The following is a 24,923-nucleotide window of genomic DNA, read 5'->3' on the forward strand; positions in this document are numbered from 1 at the left end:
AACGACCAGTTACAACAGTTATCGGCTAACTTGCGTCCTGCATGTTTTATGACACCCTTCCCAATCAAACTAGTGCATTGTTCAGGCCAGAGGGGGTGCAACCTCACACTGATAAGTGATCTCAAAGTACCAAGTTCTTTGTAAATGTGACTGGATTTTGGGATCACTGAAAGAACATCAAATACCCTCTCAACCCATGGACTTCCATTTCATTCTCTTCTCCCCTTCTCAGTGCTTCGCATTTTTTTGCCAAGTAGTGTAAATTCAGTAAGAAACAAACTCTGAACTTTTATATAAAAGTGGCCTAAATCTTGCAGCAACGGTGTTGTATTAGAGAATGACTTTTCGTGGTGATAAAGTGTGTGAGATCAGTGGACTGTAATTCACTCAACTAGAAAGAAGTAAGGTTCTCTCCTGCGAGCGCAGTTTTAGTTATTGGTGAAAGAAGAAAGACATCAGGCGCGATAACTGGTGACCATATGTTCATATTACTATCGATGCTACAAAGAATCTGCGACAAACAACCTAGGAAAATATTACGGTTACATGAGATGATCATTCACGCAGGAGACGATCTATAATTCTGTACTATAGTTTTCTTTTGAAAACTAGAGAATAAATTAGTTTTCAAAAGAAGACTAGAGTACTAAAAGGATATGATTTATCGCTTGGGTCACTAGATCCTTGGGAAGTATTGAAGTACCAGCTGTTAGATATTAATGTGTGTTAATCTACAGCAGGACTAATTATTGTTGTAATCGCTGAGACAGGTGGGGTGGATTTAGAGGTGTAAAAGAATAGTCTGACGTCAAAGAAAAGCGAAAATATTGAAAGTAAAAGAACCGAGAATGACGTCTAGTGATGCTACAATTAAAGATGCAGTGCACAGAGCAGGATAATCGCTGGAATGGGGCAGAAACACAGAAGCCAATCAAGTACTGTGGAGCAAGAAGTAACAGATACTAGCCAGAGGACGGACAAATATTGATTCTCAGTATATTAGATTAAACGAAAAATAGCCAAAAAGAACTCTTTCACTATGATCTTCCTACTATCGTGCGTTGTTCAGGTAATGGCATATGAAAGTTAATGTTCGTATTATGGCAAATAGAGCAAATATTTTACTGGCCTCGGAGTGAGAGCTGTTTGTGCACGTTGTTTAAATCAGCCAGTAAATTTCTAAACAGCGTACACCCGCTGCAAAGTGAAAGATTCATTTTGGAAATTTTCGTCTCAATTTCTTCACAATTCGTCTTATCAAGAAATAGCCCAACGATGATCCTTTGTTTTATTCCCAGTCACTTATGCTATAAAACTTTAGAGAAGGAAGGTGACAGTTATAGTAGCATGCTGTTCAGAATACAGACATTTGTTGTCTTAATCGACATAATTGGAAAACCTCATGTACATTATTATTCACTGTTTTATTCACTTAAAATGAATATTACAGAACAGTCGGTCAATTTACTCCAGTGTGTGACAAAAATAGAAGTATATTCACATATCATACAAATACACCTAAGTATAAAAATATATACATTGTTGCAATTTTTATTGCTGAAAGTATAAAATAATTAATACAAAAACTAATCAGTTCTTTTAATACATTATGGGAATGTTAGACCAGTAATGTGAAAGACGCCTCCCAGATTAAAACTGTCCTTTCCAGCCACAATATTTGGCTTGTACAATTTCTAGGAAACTTCTACAATTAATACTATTTAGCGATACAAGGTATGTAGCAATACGAGACTTATGTCGATAATCAGACTAACGATATCGACGCGTAAAATCGCCAAGACGCTTATACTTTTGTGACAAGATTCAGTGAGGAACACTTCCACTGTGAAGATGGTTAACAAATTCTTTGATGGCTACTGTTTTCGGGGTTCAGATTGACTAATATTAGGTTTTTGTTAGTGCTATAGGAACATCAGTATGCATCTCACTCCGTAAGTTAAGTAACACAAGCTGCTCGAAAAAGAAGATGTAAGCACTTGACACATTTTCTTCAGTTCATTATCTAAACCACATTCACATTTAGGTTAAAAGCTCTCGCGTTAATATTCCTTTTGCGTGATTTTGTGTCCATTGGTCGAAGTGACCACAAAAATATGACACTTTTGAAGACATGTCTGTCTTTAATTGTAGTAAAACACGCTTTGTACTTGTACTTGAATGTTCTATTAAAAATTCAAGCAATAGGATTCTCTCCCAAGACCGCTTATTACGTTATACCCCGCTATATACAGTTCTTTACATTGTACTCTACATTTCATTAAAATATTCATATAATCAGTACACAAGTATCCACATATTGGAAGACAGTTGTTATTTACACATGTGTATTTTCAGTATATCCATCTAAGGAATGTCAATTATTGGACGGCTTTACGTGCTCTTTGAAACAGCATCCTCTCTTCTTACATATTTTAAGATCACAGCCGCAGTTAAATACAAAATGGCAAGGATTTTTACAGTAACTCCGGTTTATCATTGAACTATCTAATCACACGGTGGTAATCGAGTTTAGTCTCGACCACAACGCGAGGCACAGTAGGTCCATCCGGGAGGTAGGATTTGTCCCCCTGAAGTGCACCTCTGCTCTCCCGTCGTGTGTTATTGCACGGTGGTGTCCGCTGCCGCTTTGGCGGTAATACTGTCCGTTAGGTTTGTACACTTGTCGCCGCACTCGCGCACGGCGGTTCAGCTGGTCGCGGCGCCACCTGCGACGAGTCCAGCTAGTAGCAGGAGGACGCTGGTGGCCAGCGTGCCAGCTGCGGGCGCGGACGACTGACCCGGCTGGTCCCGAAGAGGGTCGGCGGTGAGGCGGGAGAGGGCGTGTCCCTTGGAAGGGTAGGGCGGCAGCCAGCTGTTGCAGCGAGGGAATCCTGGGGGCGGCGGCGGGAAGTCGGAGTGGTCGCCCACCTTGAACACCACCGCCATGCCCACCTCCACGTGGAACTCGATGTGGCAGTGGAACAACCAGTAGCCTGCCAACAAACGCTCTCATCAGACAAGCGCCACCAAACATCCAGCTGCAAGCGCATCCATTCTGTCTCAGTACAGGGTGGTCTGTTAGACGACATTCAGTTTGGCTTCAGTAAAGGTAAAGGTACCAGAGAGGCAGTGCTGACGTTGCGGTTGATAATAGAGGCAAGACTAAAGAAAAATCGAGACACGTTCGTAGGATTTGTCGACTCGGAAAAAGCGTTCGACAATGAAATGGTGCAAGATGTTCGAAATCCTGAGAAAAATAGGGGTAAGCAACGACGGAAATAAAAGATAGGTTTAAGTGTTGGACTACAATCCAGAGTGACGGGATATCGATGATAAGATTCAGTGGTGACATTCCTATCGTCAGTCAAAGTGAAGAATTACAGGACCTTTTGAATGGAATGAATAGTTGAAACTTCCCCTTTGAACAATTTATACACGACTGTGCTTAAACTGACACACAATATTTTGTTAGCGCAACGCAATCTGACTTTCAAAATTCCCTACAAAAGAATGGCCCTGACTAACATTAAACTATACCTTTCACAAATCACTTACCTCACAAAAATCTTCGCTGCTCAAGCTACTGCAATACAGCGAGCGCCACTACTGCCAGCTAAATAAAAGATTCAAACTATGGAAGGCACTAACTACTGATAGGGATAGTTAGCAAATGAAAGATATTAATAGAGAACAAACAATGTATTTACCTTGATATCATCATATATAAATATAGCAGTTCATGACAAATTACAAAACTCCGCCATCTCTCTCCCCACATCCACCACTGCTGGCGGCTCACCTCCAACTGCGCAACGCTACGCGCTGTTCACAGCCAGCTGCCTAACACTACAATGGCGAGTATTACAACAATGCAAAGCAGCCACAGACTGCACACAGCACAGCCAGTGATTTTCATACAGAGGTGGCGTTACCAATAAAAAAGCTAAACAGCCTACTTACATAGTCTAACGAGTACAGAATATGGACTAAGACTAAATCGAAGAAAGATGAAAGAATTGAGAAGTAGGAGAAATGAGAACAGCGAGAATCTTAACACCACTACTGCTGATCACGAAGGAGGAGAACTTGTCCAAAAAAAATGGTTCAAATGGCTCTGAGCACTATGGGACTTAACTGCTAAGGTCATCAGTCCCCTAGAACTTAGAACTACTTAAACCTAACTAACCTAAGGACATCACACACACATCCATGCCCGAGGCAGGATTCGAGCCTGCGACCGTAGCGGTCACGCGGTTCCGGACTGTAGCGCCTAGAACCGCACGGCCACACCGGCCGGCGAACTTGTCCATTTATGCTACCATTACAGCAAAATAATCCATGACGGACGGAGCAAGCACGAGATAAAAAGCAGACTAGCACTGGCGAAAAGGGCATTTCTGGGCAAGACAAGTCTCCTCGTATCAAACATAGGCCTTAATCTGAGGAAGAAATTTCTGAGAATGTACGATTTGAGCACAGCATTGTATGGCAGTGAGACATGAACTGCGGGAAAACCGGAACAAAAGAGAAGGAAATAAAAACATCTGAGATGTGGTGCTAAAGAACAATGTTGAAAATTAGGTAAACTGGTAACTTACGGAATGATGAGGTTCTCCGCAGAATCAGCGAGGAAAGTAATGTATGGAAAACAATGACAAGAAGAAGGACACTGAAGGCAGCTGTAGAGGGTAAAAACTGTAGAGGAAGACAGAATTCGGAATACAACCAGCAAATTGCTGAGGATGTAGGCTGCAAATGCTACTCTGATCTGAAGAGGGTGCCACAGGAGAGGAATGCGTGGAGGGCCGCGTCAAACGAGTCGAAAGACTGATAATTCAAAAAAAAAACATGATGATATCTATGAATATCAGAGAACCGTTTTTGTGTATCTATTACTAAACCGCTATCCAGGCGCCATTTGCAGATAGCCTATCTAATGGCTTCCAGGAGCACCGAATATTTGCTTTTCAATATTTCGCGTAATTATTGGCCAAATTTAAAGTTCTGTCATAATTAACTCACTATTTAATTTTTATCACTATAAAACAAGTATTAAAGTTGGATACTGTGTGATTGTCTTGAGACATCATAAATGACAGTGCACAAATACCCAAAGTACATTCATTAAATACTTAAGAATGAGCCGGCCAGCGTGGCCGAGCGGTTCTAGGCGCTACAGTCTGGAACCGCGCGACCGCTCCGGTCTCAGGTTCGAATCCTGCCTCGGCCATGGACGTGTGTGATGTCCTTAGGTTAGTTAGGTTTAAGTAACTCTAAGTTCTAGGGGTCTGATGACCTTTAGAAGTTAAGTCCCATAGTCTCAGAGCCATTTGAACCATTTGAACTTAAGAATGAGAGCACTTAGTGACTTTGAACAAACATTAGGTGCAATATCAGACATTGAAGGAACTTTTTCTTGCTGATAAGCTCTTTCGCACATATCGAGCTAGAGAATACGAAAATTTCGCAGGTGGTTTTTGAAGATGTTGCGGGTTGCATAGAACCCACAGGTAGAGGCAGCTGAATCATCCTGTATAGCTGTGACAACACAATGTTATAGTGGCGTTTACAACGTCGCGAAATGTGATTGATCGAGCTAGGTGCACAAAGCCGCTGCGTCCACTGCTATTGGGGATCTTCTTATACCGACTCAGCTATAGGATGGGTTTTACCCTGGCATTTCAACAAACACTGTTGCCTATGGTGCCCGAACGCAGATGATGATGAAGCTACAGCTACGGAAAACTATCAATTCTAGATTGTTCCTGAAAATTTCTGGCACGTGCTGGACTCGAAACCTTTACGTTTTTAAGAAAACGCTCTACCAGCAGAGCCGAAATAGAGAAATGTTCCATGTTCGACTCACGATCCGACACACATTTTTAATCTTCCACGAAGTTTCAAATGAGCACACACCCCTCTGGAAATTCTGTCTAGACTCTAAGCCTCTTGCGAAGCCTTGCTTACCTGGATTGTCGGCGGAGACTCTGAGCACCGTAAAGCCGCCATCCGGCACGGTGACGGTGTCCTTGATGGGGGCGCCGTGGAGCTTCCGCTTGATGCCTCCGGCTCTATCCAGCGCGCGCACCTCCTCCACAGACGTGTTGGTGCCCAGTTTACCCATGGCTACCACGCGGAACGCATGCCCGTGCAGGTGGAACGGGTGGTTTGCGTTGTACATGTTACCTGTGACAGAAGGCGTACATAAGTCACTCGTCCTCAACAGGTGGCGTATGACCAGGAGGACATTCTATGTTAAGGCTAGCGAATACACGATTTTTAGTCATGTTTTTTTTTGCGTCCACTGAAGATATGCAATGTCTTTTAAATTATTGCAGTAACTTGGAATGTTCTTCTGTACTCTACATAGCATACGAGGAGCGGTCATAACGTTATATTCGCCTCGAAAAAATAAGGTTGCATAAATAATTTCTGTTCTTTGTTTGCAGGTACGTGGCTGCAGATGTGGTACGCAGTGAAATCCCGCGCCACAGTACTGTAGCAGGCCGCTGGAGACGGCAAACAAAACAGTGCAGGCCATTGATTGAGTGGAGTATCTTACACTAATTCGTTTTCAGTATCACCAGAAATGTTGCAGCTGTCAGCCAAACCAAAAGACTTCTTTAGTCGTCTCTGACAAAGCTGCAACATTTCCGCTGCTGCTGAAAAGGCACAAGACTCCACTTCATCACTGTGATGGGCAGTTTTGTTTTGCCTCCTCTACCGGCGTGCTATAGTACTTTGGTACGGGAATTTCAGTGTGTACCAGGACTGCAGTCATGTACCTGCAAACAGAGAAAAAGTTTGAACATCTTTGCGGTGATTTAAACATCCTGTTAAGCAAGTTATCAACTTGTAAATTTTTTATAAAAGGAATGAAACACAAATACTGACTTTAGGTTACGTTTATCCTGGCTACGAATGTAATTCCTTCGTAGTCCTTCATCTTTGAACTTTGTACTGTGAGGTCTGTCCCTTTAATGCCAGTGTATGTCCCATGTTTCTCGTGTTGATTCTCTTTATTTAGTCTCTGTTCACACAGATATCATACGTGTAATGTTCGAAATGAACGATACTTATAGTTAATGATGTTTCCTTCGTGATGGACCACAGTCATACAGAATTTTTTGAAAGAAATTTGCTTCATTTTACTGTTCATTGTTCATTTATTTTACACAGTTATGATTTCGGCTTTGCAGTCATTTTCAAGTGCACCTTGAAGTGTTAAAACATGACTGACCTGTCTATCACACGTCACCATTGAAATATGTGTGTTTTTTCGACAATGACATGTCAGAGACAGGTCAGACTATTTTAATAGTTCTACATACACTTGAAAATGGCTACAAATCCGAAATCATGATTGTGTTAAAAATATGAACAATTAGCAGACAAATGGCAGAAATTTCGTAAAAAAAAGATGCCTTTAGTTTTGATGAGTAGGGTTGGCTGCAAATTAATTTTTCGATGACCGTGTGGACTGTTTATAACCAAAACCGGTCGGAATGAAATACATAGAACGTCAAGATTTGTGTGCCATGCATTTTATATAAAAAATTATTTAACGCTACTTTATTTTCTCGTGCGATAACTAAAGTCTTACGACTGACTACTCCTCATTTATCCCTTTGTTCACTCAATTAGGGAAACAAGAGCTTGAGTGAATGGAATAGGAAGAAATATTAATACATGTTATTGTAAAAAGTACCCTCTACCATTCTGTTCGTGACCGACTGCGAAACGAAAAGGAAGGTACTGACTAACTCTTTGACAGAGAGAAACTAACCATATACGTAAAGTTTTATATGGAATTGTTTTGAAGCTGACAAAAAATAAGTGCTTCAGCTTCTTCTTAAACGAAACAGGACATTGAACTGTACCCGGAAAGCAGGGTAGCGGATTTCAGAGGGAAACAGCAGCAGAGAAGGACTCTGCGAATGATTTTGATATGTGGATGGGTACGCTAGTTGAGACCTTGGTTTCTGCTGTGAGGTAATGCGATGCATGGGCACTGAGGAAGTAGACACAACAAGTGACAAACTTGCCTGGCAGCAGCCGTCATACCACGGACAAATAGAAGAATGTTGCAGATATGGTGCACATAACCGTCTAGAGTTGTTACTCTTCGTGTCGTGCTGGATTGCACCGCAGTAATGGAGGTTCATAGTTCGAGGGATTGACTAGCTGTACATTTCACATCCTTTCGAAATATATTCTAAAACGTCTTAGGGAATAGAGGCAAGCGAAAACCTCCTTACATGTGAGTACAGTGTTTTCTGCCAATCTTAAGTGTTCATCCAAAGCTACACGCAAGTTCTTGACCGTTTTATGATATATTTGCATGCCTTCCAGAAAAATAGCAGGCAATTTTTCACAGAATTCAGAGCTAATTAATTTGTAAAGGGGAACTAAAAAAAATTGCGACTTCTTCATATGTAGTTCAAAGTCCAGGTTTTGCGTCCATCTGATCACTGACCACAGACCGACAATCGTGTAGAAAATGGCGGTAGCTCTAGGTCTTTCGCAGACTTTCACCACAGACACCTGAGGTGCAGGTATACCGACCCAGGGTTAATGGGTGGCGACAGGAAGGGCATCGGGCCACTCCTCAAATAAACCACATCAAATCCATTAATAACGGTGTTGAACTTGCGCAGATGCGGGACAGGGGCACAAGAAAAATAAGAAGAATCAACGAGATGTCACTGACGTTCAAGGAGAACAATAGTGGGACCAAGACTGATCCATGTGGCATGATTCCAGGAAGATTTTTCATTCCCACAGACAACACACTAATGTCTGTATCTGAAGTGGTTTTCGACCCATTTAGGGCCATATCTAAATATTTTAACTGTCGCTTTTTTCTGGGCAGGATGCTAAAGCTGACGATATCAAATGCTTTGTTAATATTGTGGTCTCACAATTTTCTGTGGCATATTTTGTCACCAGTTACCTTACTAAAGCAGCGTTTGTGCTGTGAAGTTTAGGAAAACCAGGCTGATAAACCGGTTGATCAAAAAGTCAGTACAAATTTGAAAACTGAATAAATCACGGAATAATGTAGATAGAGAGGTACAAATTGACACACATGCTTGGAATGGCATGGAGTTTTATTAGAACAAAAAAAAAACAAAGTTCACAAAATGTCCGACAGATGGCGTTTGCACTACTGAACTAATTAAGGTAACTGATAACATGAACTATACCGTAGACAACTACAGAACCCCTTACAAATGTCTAGGTCAGTCAGATCAAAGGTCAGAGGAGGACAAGGGCATATCAGCTCCAAAAGGGCCAAGCCCAATAAAGCACTGTTCTGCCCAAAACTATTTTCAAGCCGAGGACAGCTCTAGTTTGATTAGTTTAGCCTAGTTACACCCTGACATACCTTCGTCGACGAGCACGATCTCGACGACGGCGCCCAGCGGCACGCGCAGCATGTGCAGGCACTCGCAGTAGCCCGCCTCGCAGCCCTGTCCCGCCATGCTGGTCTGGTTGCAGGTGGTGGACTCGTCCAGGTCAGAGAACTGCGACAGCAGCGGGAACGACGGCAGGCGCAGCGACAGGTGGTTGAACTGCGGCGTGAACAGCTTGTGGTCGTTCCGCACCACTGCAAGGGGAGCATCGAGGTTACAGCATGGCGTCCCGCCGTCCACATCAAAGTCGTTACAAATGACGCACTACCTTAGTAGAATGAGGGTATGGAGGCAGGACACGACCGTGACCTGGATTATATACACACACACACACACACACACACACACACACACACACACACACACACACACACACACACAAAGGGGGGGGGGCGGAAAGCATTAGCCTGAAGCAATTGAGGGCATACAACCAAAATTCTCAATCTGGTTGCTCAGACAGAGATTTGAAACTCATTCCATCCAAAGTAATAGTTATTTAGAGAAATTCTACGTGATTCCACAGTGTTACCCAATTTCCTTCCCACCCCTCACATCTCTGAACCTAGAAGGCAGAAAGAGCTCATTTGTGCTGTTATGAAATTGAAGGCTCTAAATTTCGGTCATTTTTTCCAATGTAAAATGGCAATCAATAAAAAATTTTACCAGGAAAATGTGTCAAGATGAAATGGCGAGCAATTAAAAAACGGGGCAGTTGTATCAAGGTAAACTGACAGAAAAAATTCGAATATTTATGTTTTCCTATGTAAAAATCATAACTGCGCTATGTTAAAATGACAGAAAAATTGAAAAACTATAATAAAATGCATTAGATACATCACTCCCAAATAAGAGGCTGGTCTCTGTTCTGTACACTCGTAGTGGAACATCAAACAATTGACGTTGGAGTTACTTATGAAGTGACTGGTAAGATAAGCAAGCACACTACGTAACACTACAGGATGCACAGTTGTATATTGATTTTTAAGAAAAACTTTACGTAAATAATGTAAATATCAGTTACTGTTTAGGCCCAGTTATTGCTACAGTAATAAAGTACTGTATAGTTTCAGATGTCAGTTGCACAGCAACAGAAACAACTGTTAGAATGTGACACCGACACAATCTGCTGTATCTTGGACTCATCCGCGTGTTATCGTGCTTCTGGCGCGAGCTTTATTTAATGAAAGCTTTACTTAATGACACAGAGAGAGAGAGAGAGAGAGAGAGAGAGAGAGAGAGAGAGAGAGAGATATTGAACAAAAAAAGCACCTAACGAAGCGGCACACTAGATCATAATGATCTTTATATTGAAAGGTGCAATAAGTAAATCCTTGTATCTACTTAACTGTTTATGCATTACACTCTGTACGCGATTCCAGATCCTTCAGGTAAAAAAGAACAGAAGTTAACCTTTAATGTTTCGTCGACGACATGAAGCACAAACTCGGACATGTCAAGTTTGGGGAAGGAAATCGGATCCGCCCTTTTCGAAGTAACGATTTCTTCATTCATCTTGATGGTAACATCTACATCTGTATCTAAATCTACATCTTTACTCCGCAAGGTACTTTAAGGTGTGTAGTGGGGGTACTCCTGGTACCACTAACTGATCCCCCATTCGCGTTCCGTTTGCAAATGATTAGTGTTTTTCTATTTGAAACTCTTCCATTTTTTTGTTTCATAATTTTGTTGACAGGGACCCAGAAACTTTATTACATTGCTTACAGTGTTTACTAACGAATCTGTCAACAGTTGCAAGGCGACTATTTTGAAATGTTACAGGTTTATTTTCAAGCCTGGTCTACTGAGACTGCTTCGTAATAAACATCAAAGTGGCAACACATGCTTTATAAATTTTTACAGAATGAACGCATTAATCCACCCATGACTCTTACCAAGTCAAAATCCATTTCATTCTGTAAAAAATTATAAAGCATGTCTTCCCACTTTGATGTTTATTATTAAGATCAGGCACTATAAGTGCAGCCTCAGTAGGCTAGGCTTAAAATGAACCTGTAATGTTTGAAATTAGTCGCCTAATATAAATGTACCTGTTGACAGACTCGTTAATAAACACTATAAGAAATTCTGTCTTACGTTTATTGATTTCAAGTATCTACAAAATGTCTTCTGTCTGTTTTTCTTAACGTTATGAGGTTGTCACAATGTACATCATGGGGAGGGTTATACACACATTAAAAAAAGTTTTGCATCACCCCGGTTCCCAGAACTCTTGAAGACAGACGTTGAAAAAATGGTTCAAATGGCTCTAAGCACTATGGGATTTAAAAGACTTAAACCTAAGTAAGCCAAGGACATCACACACATCCATGCCCGTGGCAAGATTCGAACCCGCGACCGTAGCAGCAGCGCCGCTCCGGACTGAAGTGCCTAGAACCGCAAGGTCACAGCGGACGGCGATAGACGTTGACTGTGGATATTGTATCACAGACACAGTCCTTTTGAGAGTTCAGAGATGTTACTAAACCCGCCCAAAGATGTAAACAAGCATGCTTGAGCAGCGCCTATTAGACGGAGGGGGTGCGACAGTCGATCAGTTCCAGTCATTCCACCAGGAAGGAGGTACGCGGTTCGTGTTGCCTGTGGTTCAATCGTGCCTAGACGATCATTATCGCGGTTGTATTGCATCCGCATTGTTAGCTTGTGTCGGGAAGGGCTTTCAACATGAGAAGTGTCCAGGCGTCTCGGAGTGAACGAAAGCGATGTTGTTAGGACATGCAGGAGATACAGACAGACAGGAACTGTCGATGACATGCCTCGCTCACGCCGCCCAAGGGCTACTACTGCATTGGATGAACGCTACCTATGGTTCATAGCTCAGAGGAACCCTGACAGCAACGCCACCATGCTGAATAACGCTTTTTGTGCAGCCACAGGACGTGGTGTTACGACTCAAACTGTGCGCAACAGGCTGCATGATGCGCAAATTCACTCCCGACGTTCATGGCGAGGTCCAACTTTGCAATCACGACACCTTTCAGAGCGGTACAGATGGGCCCAACAACATGTCGAATGGACCGCTCAGGATTGGCATCACGTTCTCTTCACCGATGAGTGTCGCATATGCCTTCAACCAGGCAATCATCGGAGGCGTGTTTGGAGGTAACCCGGTCAGGCTGAACGCCTTAGACACACTGTCTAGCGAGTGTAGCAAGGTGGAGATCCCCTGCTGTTTTGGGGTGGCATTATGTGGGGCCGACGTACGTCTCTGGTGGTCATGGAAGGCGCCATAACGACTGTAAGATACGTGAATGCCATCCTTCGACCGATAGTGCAACCATATCGGCAGCATATTGGCGAGGCATTCTTTTCATGGACGAGAATTCGCGCCCCCATCGTGCACATCTCGTGAATGACTTTCTTCAGGATAACGGCATCGCTCGACTAGAGTGGCCAGCAAGTTCTCCATACATGAACCCTATCGAACATGCCTGGGATAGATTGACAAGGGCTGTTTATGGACGACGTGACCCACCAACCACTCTGAGGGATCTATGCCGAATCGCCCTTGAAGAGTGGGACAATCTGGACCAACATTGCCTCTATGAACTTGTGGATAGTATGCCACGACGAATACGGGCATGCATCAATGCAAGAAGACGTGCTGCTGTGTATTAGAGGTACTGGTGTGTACAGTAATCTGGACCACCACCTCTGAAGGTCTCGCTTTATGGTGGTACAACATGCAATGTGTGGTTTTCATGAGCAATAAAAAGGGTAAACTCATGTCTTTTGGTTGAACAACTTCTTAATTATAAATGAAAAACAGTTTCCCTTAGGCTACTCAGTACAAGTGCTTGTTCTATTGAACATTACATTGGTTTGCTCGTTGTAATTCAGGTAGCAAATATTTCGATGCTGTAGTTGTTATATTGGGCAGGGTCAGGAATTGATGCTTAAGCTTAACCTGTACATGTGGAGGAGACTGTGGCCAAGTACTCACCGTGCGACATGCCGTAGTACTTGGGGTGGTGGAAGTGCGGGTTGTCGATGGCGTAGAAGTCGTAGCCCAGGTAGAAGGTGTGCGCCGCTCGTGGCGACAGGCTGGCGTCGTCCCGCAGTGTGGAAGCGGCACTCAGCTCGGACATCACCAGCGAGTCAGCGGTGCCCGGCCCAGCATTCAGCGTGTTCAGCGACTGTTTGCAAACAAGTACACCCATACAGTCTACGAACATACACTCGTATAAAAAGAAATGCTGCACTTCGCAACTGCTCAGAACGAGGAGGAGGAGAATGCGGAGGATTGGATAGGGTTTTATTTAACGTCCCATCGATGTAACGTCATTAGAGATGACGCAGAGGCTCTGAGAGGACGAGGATCACCTTGGAAGTTTGGAATGAGATTTGTTTTGATGAATACAACACTATGGAGTTGGTTATCTTTGGTTGTGTCATCGCGCTAGTTATTTACAGTGCGTGTTGTCTCCCTGCATACGCCGTCTTTTGTTTACAACGATGGGTTCGCTTGACCTTTCCGAAGGAACCATTCCAGCATTTCTTAGGAGAAGAAAAACTTCTTAGCCAAGATTGTAATAAAACACTGTAATGTAGATGACCGATTTCGGTAAAACAATGTTATCATCGTCAGATCTGTAATATCATTACAAAAGGTGCTACAATCCGTGATAATTGAGTGGGTTGTGTGCATCCCTTAGCGCTTGGCGTGGCACAATAGCCATTGTAACATAGTTTTACCGAAACCGCCCATCCACAATAGAGTGTTTTATTGCGATCGTGGCTAAGAAGTTTTTCTTCTCCTAAGAAAGTAAATGCAGATCGCCCCTTCATACTCAGTATGAATAAACTAATGGATACTGTCTCAGAAAAGTAATTTTGCAGAACTTCATGTCATTTAAGGTCAAAAGAAATATTCTAAAAAAAACAAATTATTACTTGTTTGAGACCATAGAACCCTGAAAAGCATAGTGTGACATAATAAAGAGCGAACATTTATACTGCAGTCACAATTTATTACTCTTCAAGGGTTTCATTGATTCTACAAATATCTCCAAAGTTGTGGAGTTCATACGTAGGAGACCATTGTTTCAATGTTTCAAGGCTATGGACGGTTTTCCGACTAAAAATTTCACTCTCTGGTGGAATGTGCTATGAAACTGAGTTTAAAATCCTCATTAGGGAATGCACTCTTTCAAAGAGTGAAACATAAAAATGCTAAGCAGTAGCGTGCCATCCTCGAATACTATTTTTAAAGTTTTATTTAGAAGTTATGCACATTACGCCTATCGATGGCGGACCGGAAACGGCAATGTTGCCACTCTTCAACCTTCGATTTGCAGACAAGAGGGAATATAAAAATAATTTTAATACGATGTGCATGGCGTGATGTTGATAATGCGAGTAGCGACGCTGATATAAGTGGAAACTCCTAGTAAATTGGGCTAAGGAAGTTTTATGTCGAAGGTAGTGGAGACGATGTTGTACCTAAAAGAATGTATGATGTGTAGGGAAGAAGGATGTAAGAATTAGGAGATCAGAAGGGCTTCATATAGGCAGAGAGAGGGTGGATTGGAGCCTTTATTTGGGTTGGGACATATGGGATGGATTGAAGCTGACATGTTAGGCAAATATCAGGCGTTATATCATGGTCTGGGAGAGAAGGGTGGTTAAAATTACCCTGGGTAAAAGGTTTGGGCGTGAAAGGAAGACGGAGTATGCCGATGGGTGCGCATTATCGAGCTAGTGTACTCAAGGACGAGAGATACAACTTGCTGATAGGACTCAAGTTTATGGGAATGTAGAACAGGCGAGAGGGTTCCAGGTGTTAGAGAAGGTGAGAGCTGGTACAGGATTAGAAATGGAGAAGGTAATCAGATAGCGACTAGCAGGTATGTCCCGCAATAAGTGGTTCTTTGCTGTGTGTACAGAGGAGACGAAGAAGATGAAGAAGAAGAGGATGATAATGACGATTAGTATTTTAGACAAGGACATAAGCGGTCTGTGTACGGAGAAGACAACAGTGTTAACTTTATTTATGTGGAAGTGGAGGTGCTAGCTGGGTGTGGACACAGTACTGGTTTAGACAGACAGCACGCAGTACTTACGAGTCCCGGTCGTTGGGCGTCCTCCCAGGAGACGTTCCCCGCTGGCATCGCGAGATTCGATCCCTGGTAGCGCAGCACTGCCACCTCGTGGGCCTTGGTGAACTCAGCGCCGCAGTCCATCAGACCCTGGAACCGCACCCAGTAGCTGGACACCGCCGCAGACGCCTCCAGCACGAAGTCCCAGCGCTCGCCCGCATACGTCACCAGCGACTCCACTGCCAACAAAGAGGGGAGCATTAGCTGGCACATTACTTTAACGCTTTCACGATAGATTATCAGAGAACAAATGTGAATTTGCCGCATGTTATTGGTGAGGGGAAGCCTGATAATGGTTTCCAGACCACGCCAGTCGCTGTTTCTGGTTTATTATAATTACAGCTCGCACCTGTAGGTTAAGCTATCTTAAGATTCGTTGCAAGCCCTCTGCTCTACTCCGCATCGAATTAGTTCATAGTTCCAGATAGGCAACTCAATAAGCAGACCTGCAAAGCTGGCTGCTGTCCCGCCTTCCCGTGAAATTCGACTCAACGAACTGCACGCACCTTTTGACGTTTGAAGCGTCACAAACGATGCCCCTACTGAGCACCAATAATATGAGTTTAAAACCTCGTGAGATTCTCCGTACTCTTTTTATTTATATCATGCAGATTTTAAACAGTAGTCTTCTGAAATGAACTTAGGAACAACGCTGAATGTCCCATCGCTCCTCGCTTTGAAAAATGAAACGCCGGGAAGCATTTTGTTTTCGTATTGTTACTTCAGATTACGACATTAATTAAAATAACGGTACATCATTGTCCTTCACTATGCAAAAAGTTGAAGTGAAAGGGTTAATTAGTTGATATTTACGTTAGGTGGTTAAAAGATAGGCTTCAGTTTGCATTTACATGCAGTTTAGGAAGTCCTCTCCCCCCTCCCCCCCTCTCTCTCCCCCTCTCTGCTAAAGGTTAACCATCCATTTCCATAATTTTACATAACAACAGCGACCGCTAGCAAAGATGTATAACGCTAACACTGCACTACGCAACGCAGTTAAGGGATCACTTTTTCGGTACCCCGTAAATGTCTCCGATTGCCGCGCACAAGTTTAAAATTTGGCTCAAAAGTGCCTACAGTTTTGCTGTGTCATAGAGCAAAAGCATGGCGCCTTCGACGTTACCCTCGGGGTCTGCGACGCTTCAGAAACCAGGGTGTCGACACGTGCTCTGCAGTTCAGGCGGGGTGCAAGACGGGCTAATGTTGTCACATTGGCACCAAATTTGACCACAATTCTGTCCAACGCCACCGTAGCCGCGTCACACGATGGGAAGGTCGTCACACCCTCTCATAATCACATTTCACCCCTTCTTGTGATGCTTCTGCGATGAAGGTCAGAACCGTGACTCCCAGCGTTGATATGACTTGGGTTTTCTTCTGGGTGACAGAGAAAAAACATTTCCGATGCACCACCACTCAAAACCGACTCGACGATACCCCGGCGCTGACATACATGGCGTCAACGAAACCACCCTTTCCCTTTGGACGTTGATTTCCACACACTTCGTGGTCAAAAACGGCAGTTTGTGGTGTGATGAGCAACAAGACCACTTTCTTGATAAAGTTTGACACTGCTGACATCCACGGATGATTCAACCTTTCTCTAAGGACATGACGGACCAGGAACCCCATTGATCGTGGCCTGACCACTTTGGAGCGCACCAGAGCAAACATTCGGTCGCGCTGCACTCCAAAAGGGTGTGATCACACTCATTGTCTTGCAGACCTACGATGCGCTTAGAGTTGAGTTGGTCGGGGAGGGGGGGGGGGGGGAAGGGGAGGTTGTCAGCAGTGTGAAAGGTTGTCAAGAACGTGGTCGTGTTGCTCAGCGCAATGCGAACTGTCGCTTTCGACGGCGAAATGTGTGAGAATAAGAGTCGTGAAGGCACGGGTGGTTTCATTCACGCCCTTTATGCCACCCCCTGAGGACTTTTCGAGTCGATTCTGAGCGGTGATACTTCTGAAATGTCACCTATAAGAAAACCGCATGATTTAAACGCCGGTGGTCGAGGTTTTGATCTCCATCGTAGAGGCGTCTAAGGAAGGCGTGGAATGTGGGTAAGACAGGGTACGTCGGCCTGCCCACCGTCTGGCAAGTTTATGGTGCCGTTGAGCAGAATTATGGTGCAATTTGGCACAGATGTGTTATCATTAACCCAGCTTACACCTCACATGAACTTCTGATATGTCACGTGTCTGCACCACTCTGTTTGAAGCGTGACCGAACCCGAGAGGCCCGCATCTCGTGGTCGTGCGGTAGCGTTCTCGCTTCCCACGCCCGGGTTCCCGGGTTCGATTCCCGGCGGGGTCAGGGATTTTCTCTGCCTCGTGATGGCTGGGTGTTGTGTGCTGTCCTTAGGTTAGTTAGGTTTAAGTAGTTCTAAGTTCTAGGGGACTTATGACCACAGCAGTTGAGTCCAATGGTGCTCAGAGCCATTTTTTTGAACCCGAGAGTGGTGTTGCAAGGCTCCAAGCTTTTGCACCGTTATAGAGAAAGGTTGTAGACACCTTTGAGCCAATTAATGGCAGACAATTGCGAGGTTTCGGAACAATGAACCTTTAACTGTGTTGCTCAGTGTATCAAGGATCATCCACATGTGAAAAGGAAAGAAAGGTTGTTTTCTTGGTAATGAGATAAAACTACGTTCCTATATTTTGTTGAGCCTGTATTAGTTGTATGGTCGGGTTTCTTACGAACACTGCGACACTCACCTCTTACGGGGTCGATGTCAGCGCCGTCACTGCTGATGACGAGGAGAGAATGACCGTCCACAGACATCTGAATGGGACAGTTCAGAAATCCGTTGTTGATCACACGGAACCTGTACCGTTTTCCCTGCGAAAGACACAAGAATAACCTTTACATTTTTGAACTACATTAAGATAATAGCAGATTCACTTTTGTTCTTTAACGTGCATTTAAGCATATCACAAGAGAAGTCAATAACGTAAGATGTACTCGCATACCCGTCAGAAGACGTAACAGTTTTCATTAATTTAAGACAGAGAAGACGACATTAATCTTTTGTTCTTGAAAATAAGCACATCGATCAAAAATTTAGTGAGAATCGGGAGACATCGCGCAAACAAACGCCACGTGTCACAGTCTTGATAATTTCCTGAACTGAAAAGTGAGACCACAAGTTTCTTCGGGTGTGCCGTATCCAACTGAAGCCACTCACTGATGGTTACATCGCTTATAGCTATCAAACTGCGAAATTATTGGCTGCTACGTTTCACATGCCGTTTCAAATCCACATATTTTCTATGGGACTAATACAGGATGATTGTGAGGGCCAGTCGTGGTGCGATAGGCTACATAATTGCGTAAGTCTTCGTCAAATTAGGAACGTAGGAGTGCAGGCCTGTGAAGGCGGTTGGTGTCGTTTTGGAGAAGGGTAATGTGCGCAGCGTACTCATGGTGATTGGAAGAAAAGGCAACTCGAGATGCACATGAATTCACGGCCTCTGTGTTAGACTGATTTATCGCGTAATCGTAATTTAACGGATTTATTTCAGCACTGATGTGGATGACCTCACACTTTTCATTATTTAGGGTGAATTGCCAATTTTCGCACCATTCAGATATCTTTTCTAAATCGTTTTTCAATTTGTTTTGATCTTCTGATGCGTTTACTAGAGCCGGCCGCTGTGACCGAGCAGTTGTAGGCGCTTCAGTCGGCAACCGCGCTCCTGCTACGGTCGCAGGTTCGAATCCTGCTTTGGGCATTGATGTGCTGGATCTCCTTAGGTTAGTTAGCTTTAAGTAGTTCTAAGTCTAGGGGATTAATGACCTCAGATGTTAAGTCCCATAGTGTTTAGAGCCATTTGAACCATTTTGAAGTTTACTAGACAATAAACGACAGCATCACCTGCAGGCAACCTAAGGCGACTGCTCAGATTGTCTCCTAAATCATTTATATAGACAAGGAACAGCAGAGGATCTATCACGCTACCTTGGGGAACGCTAGAAATCACATTTGTTTAACTCGATGACTTTCCGTCAGTTACTACGAACTTTGACTTCTCTGACAGGAAATCACGAATCCATTCACATAACTCAGACGATATTCCATAAGCACGCAGTTTCACTACAAGCTGCATGTGTAATACAGTATCAAAAGCCTTTTGGAAATTTAGAAATATGGAATCAATTTGAAACCCCTCGTCAATTGCACTCAGCACATCGTGGGTGTACAGAGTTACTTGTGTTTCACAAGAACAATGTTTTCTAAATCTGTGTTGACTGTGTGTCCGTAGGCTGTTCTCTTCGAGGTACTTCATAATGTTCGAACAGAATATATGTTCCAAAATGCTGCTGCATATCGACGTTAATAATACGGACATGTAATTTTATGGATTACGGTTAACTGATTGAACTTTTATTGTAAATTGAGAGATTTTACAATTTTGATATTTATAGATTAGTCTTATATTGTACGCGAACATCTGGTGCAAAGCGTAGTGAAAGAAAATTTACACTTAATTTTATCTATACAATTTTCTGATTTTCAGTTTATGTTTAGTTGGAGCAGGCATGATCATTTGTTCATCAAATGCCACCCATAGGTATGATCCTATGTATTTTCACTGGGCATTACTTAATTCAAATTTTTCTACCTGTTTTAAGGTGTTAATATAAGCTTCTTTGTATTTGATATTGTAGCATCTGAAGATGGAAATTGCGGGCCACAATCGCTTGTGACTGTGTCATCTAAAGTGATTATGTGAAAAATATAAAATAAAAAGAACTTTATGATGAGTCAGTCACTGAATTCCTTAAATTGAATGTCATTTCTTCCAAGGCATCTCCCTTCTAACACTTTCTCTCGTCTCCCCTTCGACACATCTTATTGTGCGTATTGCACACAACCGAGTGGATCATACATAGTTCTTTACCGCCATGACTTAACGTCAGCAGTAGAGACTCGTATGACAGCATTTACATCGTCGCTAAGTGACCTTTGTGCTCTTTTAAAGGGAGTGGCTAGTATAATGTCCGGTGGGCTCATCTGAGGCAGGCAGTAGCCGTGAGAGACCCTGGCACCTGCTGCGAGACGCACGCACCTGCTGGACTGTAAAGTGCGCCGGTGGGGGCCCCGGCTGCCCGCTGGCCCAGCGCAGTCCGCCGCGGCCGTTGACGAGTATGGCGGTGGGCTTGTTGTCTCCGGCGGCGTGGTGGTGGTTGACGAACTTGTCCACCCCTAGCGGCCGCCCCCAGTCCGCCAGCTGCAGCACCGGGCCCTCTTCGTCGTACAGCCGCGAGTGCGCATCCACGGCTCGGGGCGTGCGCACCAGCAGCGCCCCGTACAGGCCGTCCGCGCGCTGACACCCTGCAACCACAGCACACCGCACTCTCACCTGCCGTTCTCTCTCTCTCTCTCTCTCTCTCTCTCTCTCTAGCACCGGTCCTTGGGGACTATCCTTACTTACAAACACACAATTAATTTACTACAATAATGAAAATAATTAAAAATTTTATACAAAATTCGACCCCGTTGCTACTTGCACTATTTGCTCCTAACACGCCATCTTTGCTAACTGCAGGTGTAAGTAGCCTATTTAGGTTTTCATGTTGGTAACGCCACGTAGCGCTCTGTATGAGAATCACTGACTGTGCTGTGTGCAGTTTGTGGCTGGTTTGCATTGTTGGAATATTCGCTATTGTAGTGTTGGGCAGTTGGATGTGAACAGCGCGTAGCGTTGCGCAGTTGGAGGTGAGCCGTCAGCAGTGGTGGACGTGGGGAGAGAGATGGCAGAATTTTGAGAGCGGACGATTTGGAGATGTGTCCACCAGAAAAAGGAAATTTGTAAGACTGGATGTCATGAACTGATATTATATGTATATATAATGACTTTTGAACATTATTAAGGTAAATACATTGTCTGTTCTCTATCAAAATCTTTCATTTGCTGACTATGCCTATCAGTAGTTAGTGCCTTCCGTAGTTAGAATCTTTTATTTAGCTGGCAGTATTGGCGCTCGCTGTATTGCAGTAGTTCGAGTAACGAAGATTTTTGTGAGGTAAGTGATTCATAAAAGGTATAGGTTATTATTAGTCAGGGCCATTCTTTTGTAGGGATTATTGGAAGTCAGGTTGCGACGCGCTAAACATGTTGTGTGTCAGTTTATTGATGATCAGAATAAGTAAAGAGAGAAATGTCTGAGCACGTTCAGTTTTGCTCAGCTGTTTAAACGTAAGAGGTTTACCAGCACAGTCATTTATAAATTTCAAAAGGGGTCGTTTCACAGGGTATACTTTGTGGTGTAATAAAAGACTGGAAAAAGGAGCCTGTGACCACTGAAAGGCATAAGGAGCAGTCAAATGTAAATGAGACATATGAAAAAAGGTAAGTAAACTGTTTATTATATCAAAGGTAGCCGCCATAAGTGTTACTACATTTATCCCACTATGAAACAAGAAAGTCAATGTATTCATCCAAAAATCTTTGCGTTTGCCTAAGACGGGCCCACATGTTTCAGAGACTGTTTAGACTATGCTGCACAGGTTTCGCTGGGAACCCATTACACGTCGTCCATACAGTCCCGATCTCTTCTGTACGATTTCCATATTTTTACAGCCCTGCAGAAAGACATTCGTGGTCGTTAATTTACTTCGGATGAAGAGCTGCACCTCTGAATACAATCATGGTTCTCTAGGCAACTGCAAACATTCTTGCATGAAGGGCCTGACCGTCTTCTCTCACGGTGGGATTAAGCTACTAACACTTATGGTGACTACTTTTGAAATAATCAACAGTTTACTTATTTCTTTCCATCTGTCTGGGTTTCATTTACTGTACCTTATATTTACATTTTGTTCGTAATTGAAACTTACCTTAAGGGGCCGCCATGAGCGTTAGATGGTGACGAATTACTTTCATAGTAACACACTGTCTCGGACCATCGTCCGACTCATTACAACCGGCACCGGTTAACTATCATAAATCTATCAAGCGAGATCAAGAAAAATGTATTTCTCAAAATAGATCGTATGCTCCAATTTAAAAGTTTCTAAATACCGTATATTACTGGTCACTTAAGAAATCAGAACATTACAAAGCATTGACGCCCCGACAAATATAGTTCCTTGTTTTATTTTCAGCTGCCATATAGTGCTACATGTTATTCAAAACTCGTATGTACAATACATCCATGCATCATTAAATGGCATAAATCCACTTTATGAAGGTATGATCTCCCAAAATCGCATGGTGGAACGTGCAGTTACAATCTGTGTGCCTGGTTACGGCAGTTTATAATTTCATTTGGTATTTATAATGGTCACGTCAAAGCTAACGAAAAGTTCTCATTTGAAGAAAAGAAAATTTCAAGTTAGCTTAAAATAATAATTGAAATATCTTATGTCACCTAATCTATACGATAGTTTTATTCAGTTGATGATAAAAAAATAATAGTTGACAAGCTGTGTAAGCTAGAATGAAGCAGCAGACTAAACAGAATTAAGCAGGCAAACGGTTTCAGTGTCGTGAACCTGGTGATTCGCCTGCAGGACCTGTAGATACCGCATGCAGCACATACAAGATAAATGGGTTGCATAAAATGCAGGGGCTTAGTACCTGTTACTTAAAGAACCACAATAATTTGTATGTCGTTGTTGGCATATTTATGTTGATTTTTCGGTTTAATTGCATGTGTCAATAGACGCTTTATGAATCAAAGTTGCATTGCGCTTCTAACAAGAGAAACCAAATTCTCTCTTGGTTGTACAATCATGAGTCAAGCAATATGGTAGGAAAGAACTGTCATGGACAGAATTTAAACCACACATTTCCATATAGTTTAGTTACTTTCGCAAGTAATAACTACTTTTTAACATGTCAGCACATTTATACAATATAAGTTCTTTAGATACCCGCACAGAAGAAATCTGTGTTATGCTCATGCCACGACGTCACTGTATGACGCTGAACATTCATATCAGCTTTTGTTTGAAATTTAGACAGTTCAACATCTTGCCTAGAGCCCAAGTATCGTGGCTAGAGCCCAAGTACCGTTAAGAGTCTCGAATGACACAAATACTGCTTCGTTACCTGCTGCCATGAATATTGGTTGATGTCATGAGATTTGTTGCAAATAGGAATTGCCTGCTATGATTTTGATGGCAGGTATTGAGAAATTCTTCTCTGCATAACTCTGTATTTTGCGCCTATTCTTCCTTTATCAATTAATGCACGATATGGTAAGTGCCCACGATAATTTTGTTTCAGGTTACATCTTGTCTAGATTGTCTTCTGTCGGTCTTCCGACTGGTTTGACGTGACACGCCACGCATTGCTCTCCTGTGCCAAGCTCTTTTTCATAGCAGTACTTGCACACAACGTCCAAAGTTATTTGGTGGATAAATTCCAATCCCCCACAGTTTTTACACTCTATAACTTCGTCAAGCACTGGTTTAGTTACCAAAAAGTTTTCCTTGGTAGGGACCGCACCACACATTCAGCTTAAGGGTCTGTAGGTCCTAAGTACGGCCCCGCTCCTGGGAGCGTGTTACCGAGCGACGTGGCGCAGCGGTTAGCATATTGCACTCGCATTCGAGAGGCCGGGGGTTCAGACTTTCTAGATTTAGGAAGTTTGGAAGTTCGTGGTAAGGTCTTACGAGACCAAACTGCTGAGGTCATCGGTCCCTAAGCTTACTTACTACTTAATCTAACTTAAACCAACTTACGCTAAGGCCAACAGACACACCCATGCCCGAGGGAAGACTCGAACCTCTGACAAGAGGAGCCGCGCGGACCGTTACAAGACGTCATAGACCGCTCGGTTATCCTGCACGGCCTAGATTTACGTTTTCTGTCACTAAATATATCGCACATTGTCAGAACAGGAGAAAGCGATCATGAGCAGATAATCAATTGTGAAGTTGTAAAGTTGTAAAAAATTTAAAAACTTTCTATGAAACTTGTCAAAACTTTCAAAATGGAGCATTAGAAATTTTTTACAAACTGGTGACTAGCCTCCGTAGCTCAGTTAAAATCTTCAGATCTGAGAAGAGACAAACGAGAAGAAATGTTGCCTTAAGTAACGAAGTTATGTAACAATTGCTATTGGCTTACTTTTTTAAAATAATTAGAGGGTATTAACATACTACATGTAGTATTATAAATGCATTGGCAGTGTACAAGACGATTGCATCTTCCTTAACATTCTTATTTTAAATCTCCAGGTCAAATGTGCCACGTACAGCCAAAACGAACCTAAGGGAAATATCTTATGAAGTGGCAAACAAATAAGAATAATTCATTTAGAGAAAGACTAATTCGTTGAATGTATTACGTTACCTATGACAGCAATTGCTTACAGTTACTGGCTGTAACTGAAGTAATTACATGGGAGCTTCAACGTATAAAAAAAATTTACAATGCT

General features: G+C 43.0%; 1 protein-coding gene across 1 annotated transcript in view; it reads right to left on the reverse strand.

Moving 5' to 3' along the window:
• Positions 1-1,518: 1,518 nt before the first annotated feature.
• Positions 1,519-24,923, reverse strand: part of LOC126455549 (uncharacterized) — a 56,725-nt gene continuing 33,320 nt past the window's right edge. Inside the window, exons 5-11 of the mRNA XM_050091304.1 lie at positions 20,603-20,868; positions 18,248-18,371; positions 15,500-15,714; positions 13,381-13,573; positions 9,389-9,610; positions 5,968-6,186; positions 1,519-2,993 (exon numbers count right to left, since the gene is read on the reverse strand). Coding sequence (XP_049947261.1) covers positions 2,707-2,993; positions 5,968-6,186; positions 9,389-9,610; positions 13,381-13,573; positions 15,500-15,714; positions 18,248-18,371; positions 20,603-20,868 — 1,526 coding nt within the window. The 3' untranslated portion in view covers positions 1,519-2,706. The remainder of the gene's footprint in view (positions 2,994-5,967; positions 6,187-9,388; positions 9,611-13,380; positions 13,574-15,499; positions 15,715-18,247; positions 18,372-20,602; positions 20,869-24,923) is intronic.

This window comes from Schistocerca serialis, chromosome 2 (assembly GCF_023864345.2).
Source record: "Schistocerca serialis cubense isolate TAMUIC-IGC-003099 chromosome 2, iqSchSeri2.2, whole genome shotgun sequence".
NCBI classification, from domain to species: domain Eukaryota; kingdom Metazoa; phylum Arthropoda; class Insecta; order Orthoptera; family Acrididae; genus Schistocerca; species Schistocerca serialis.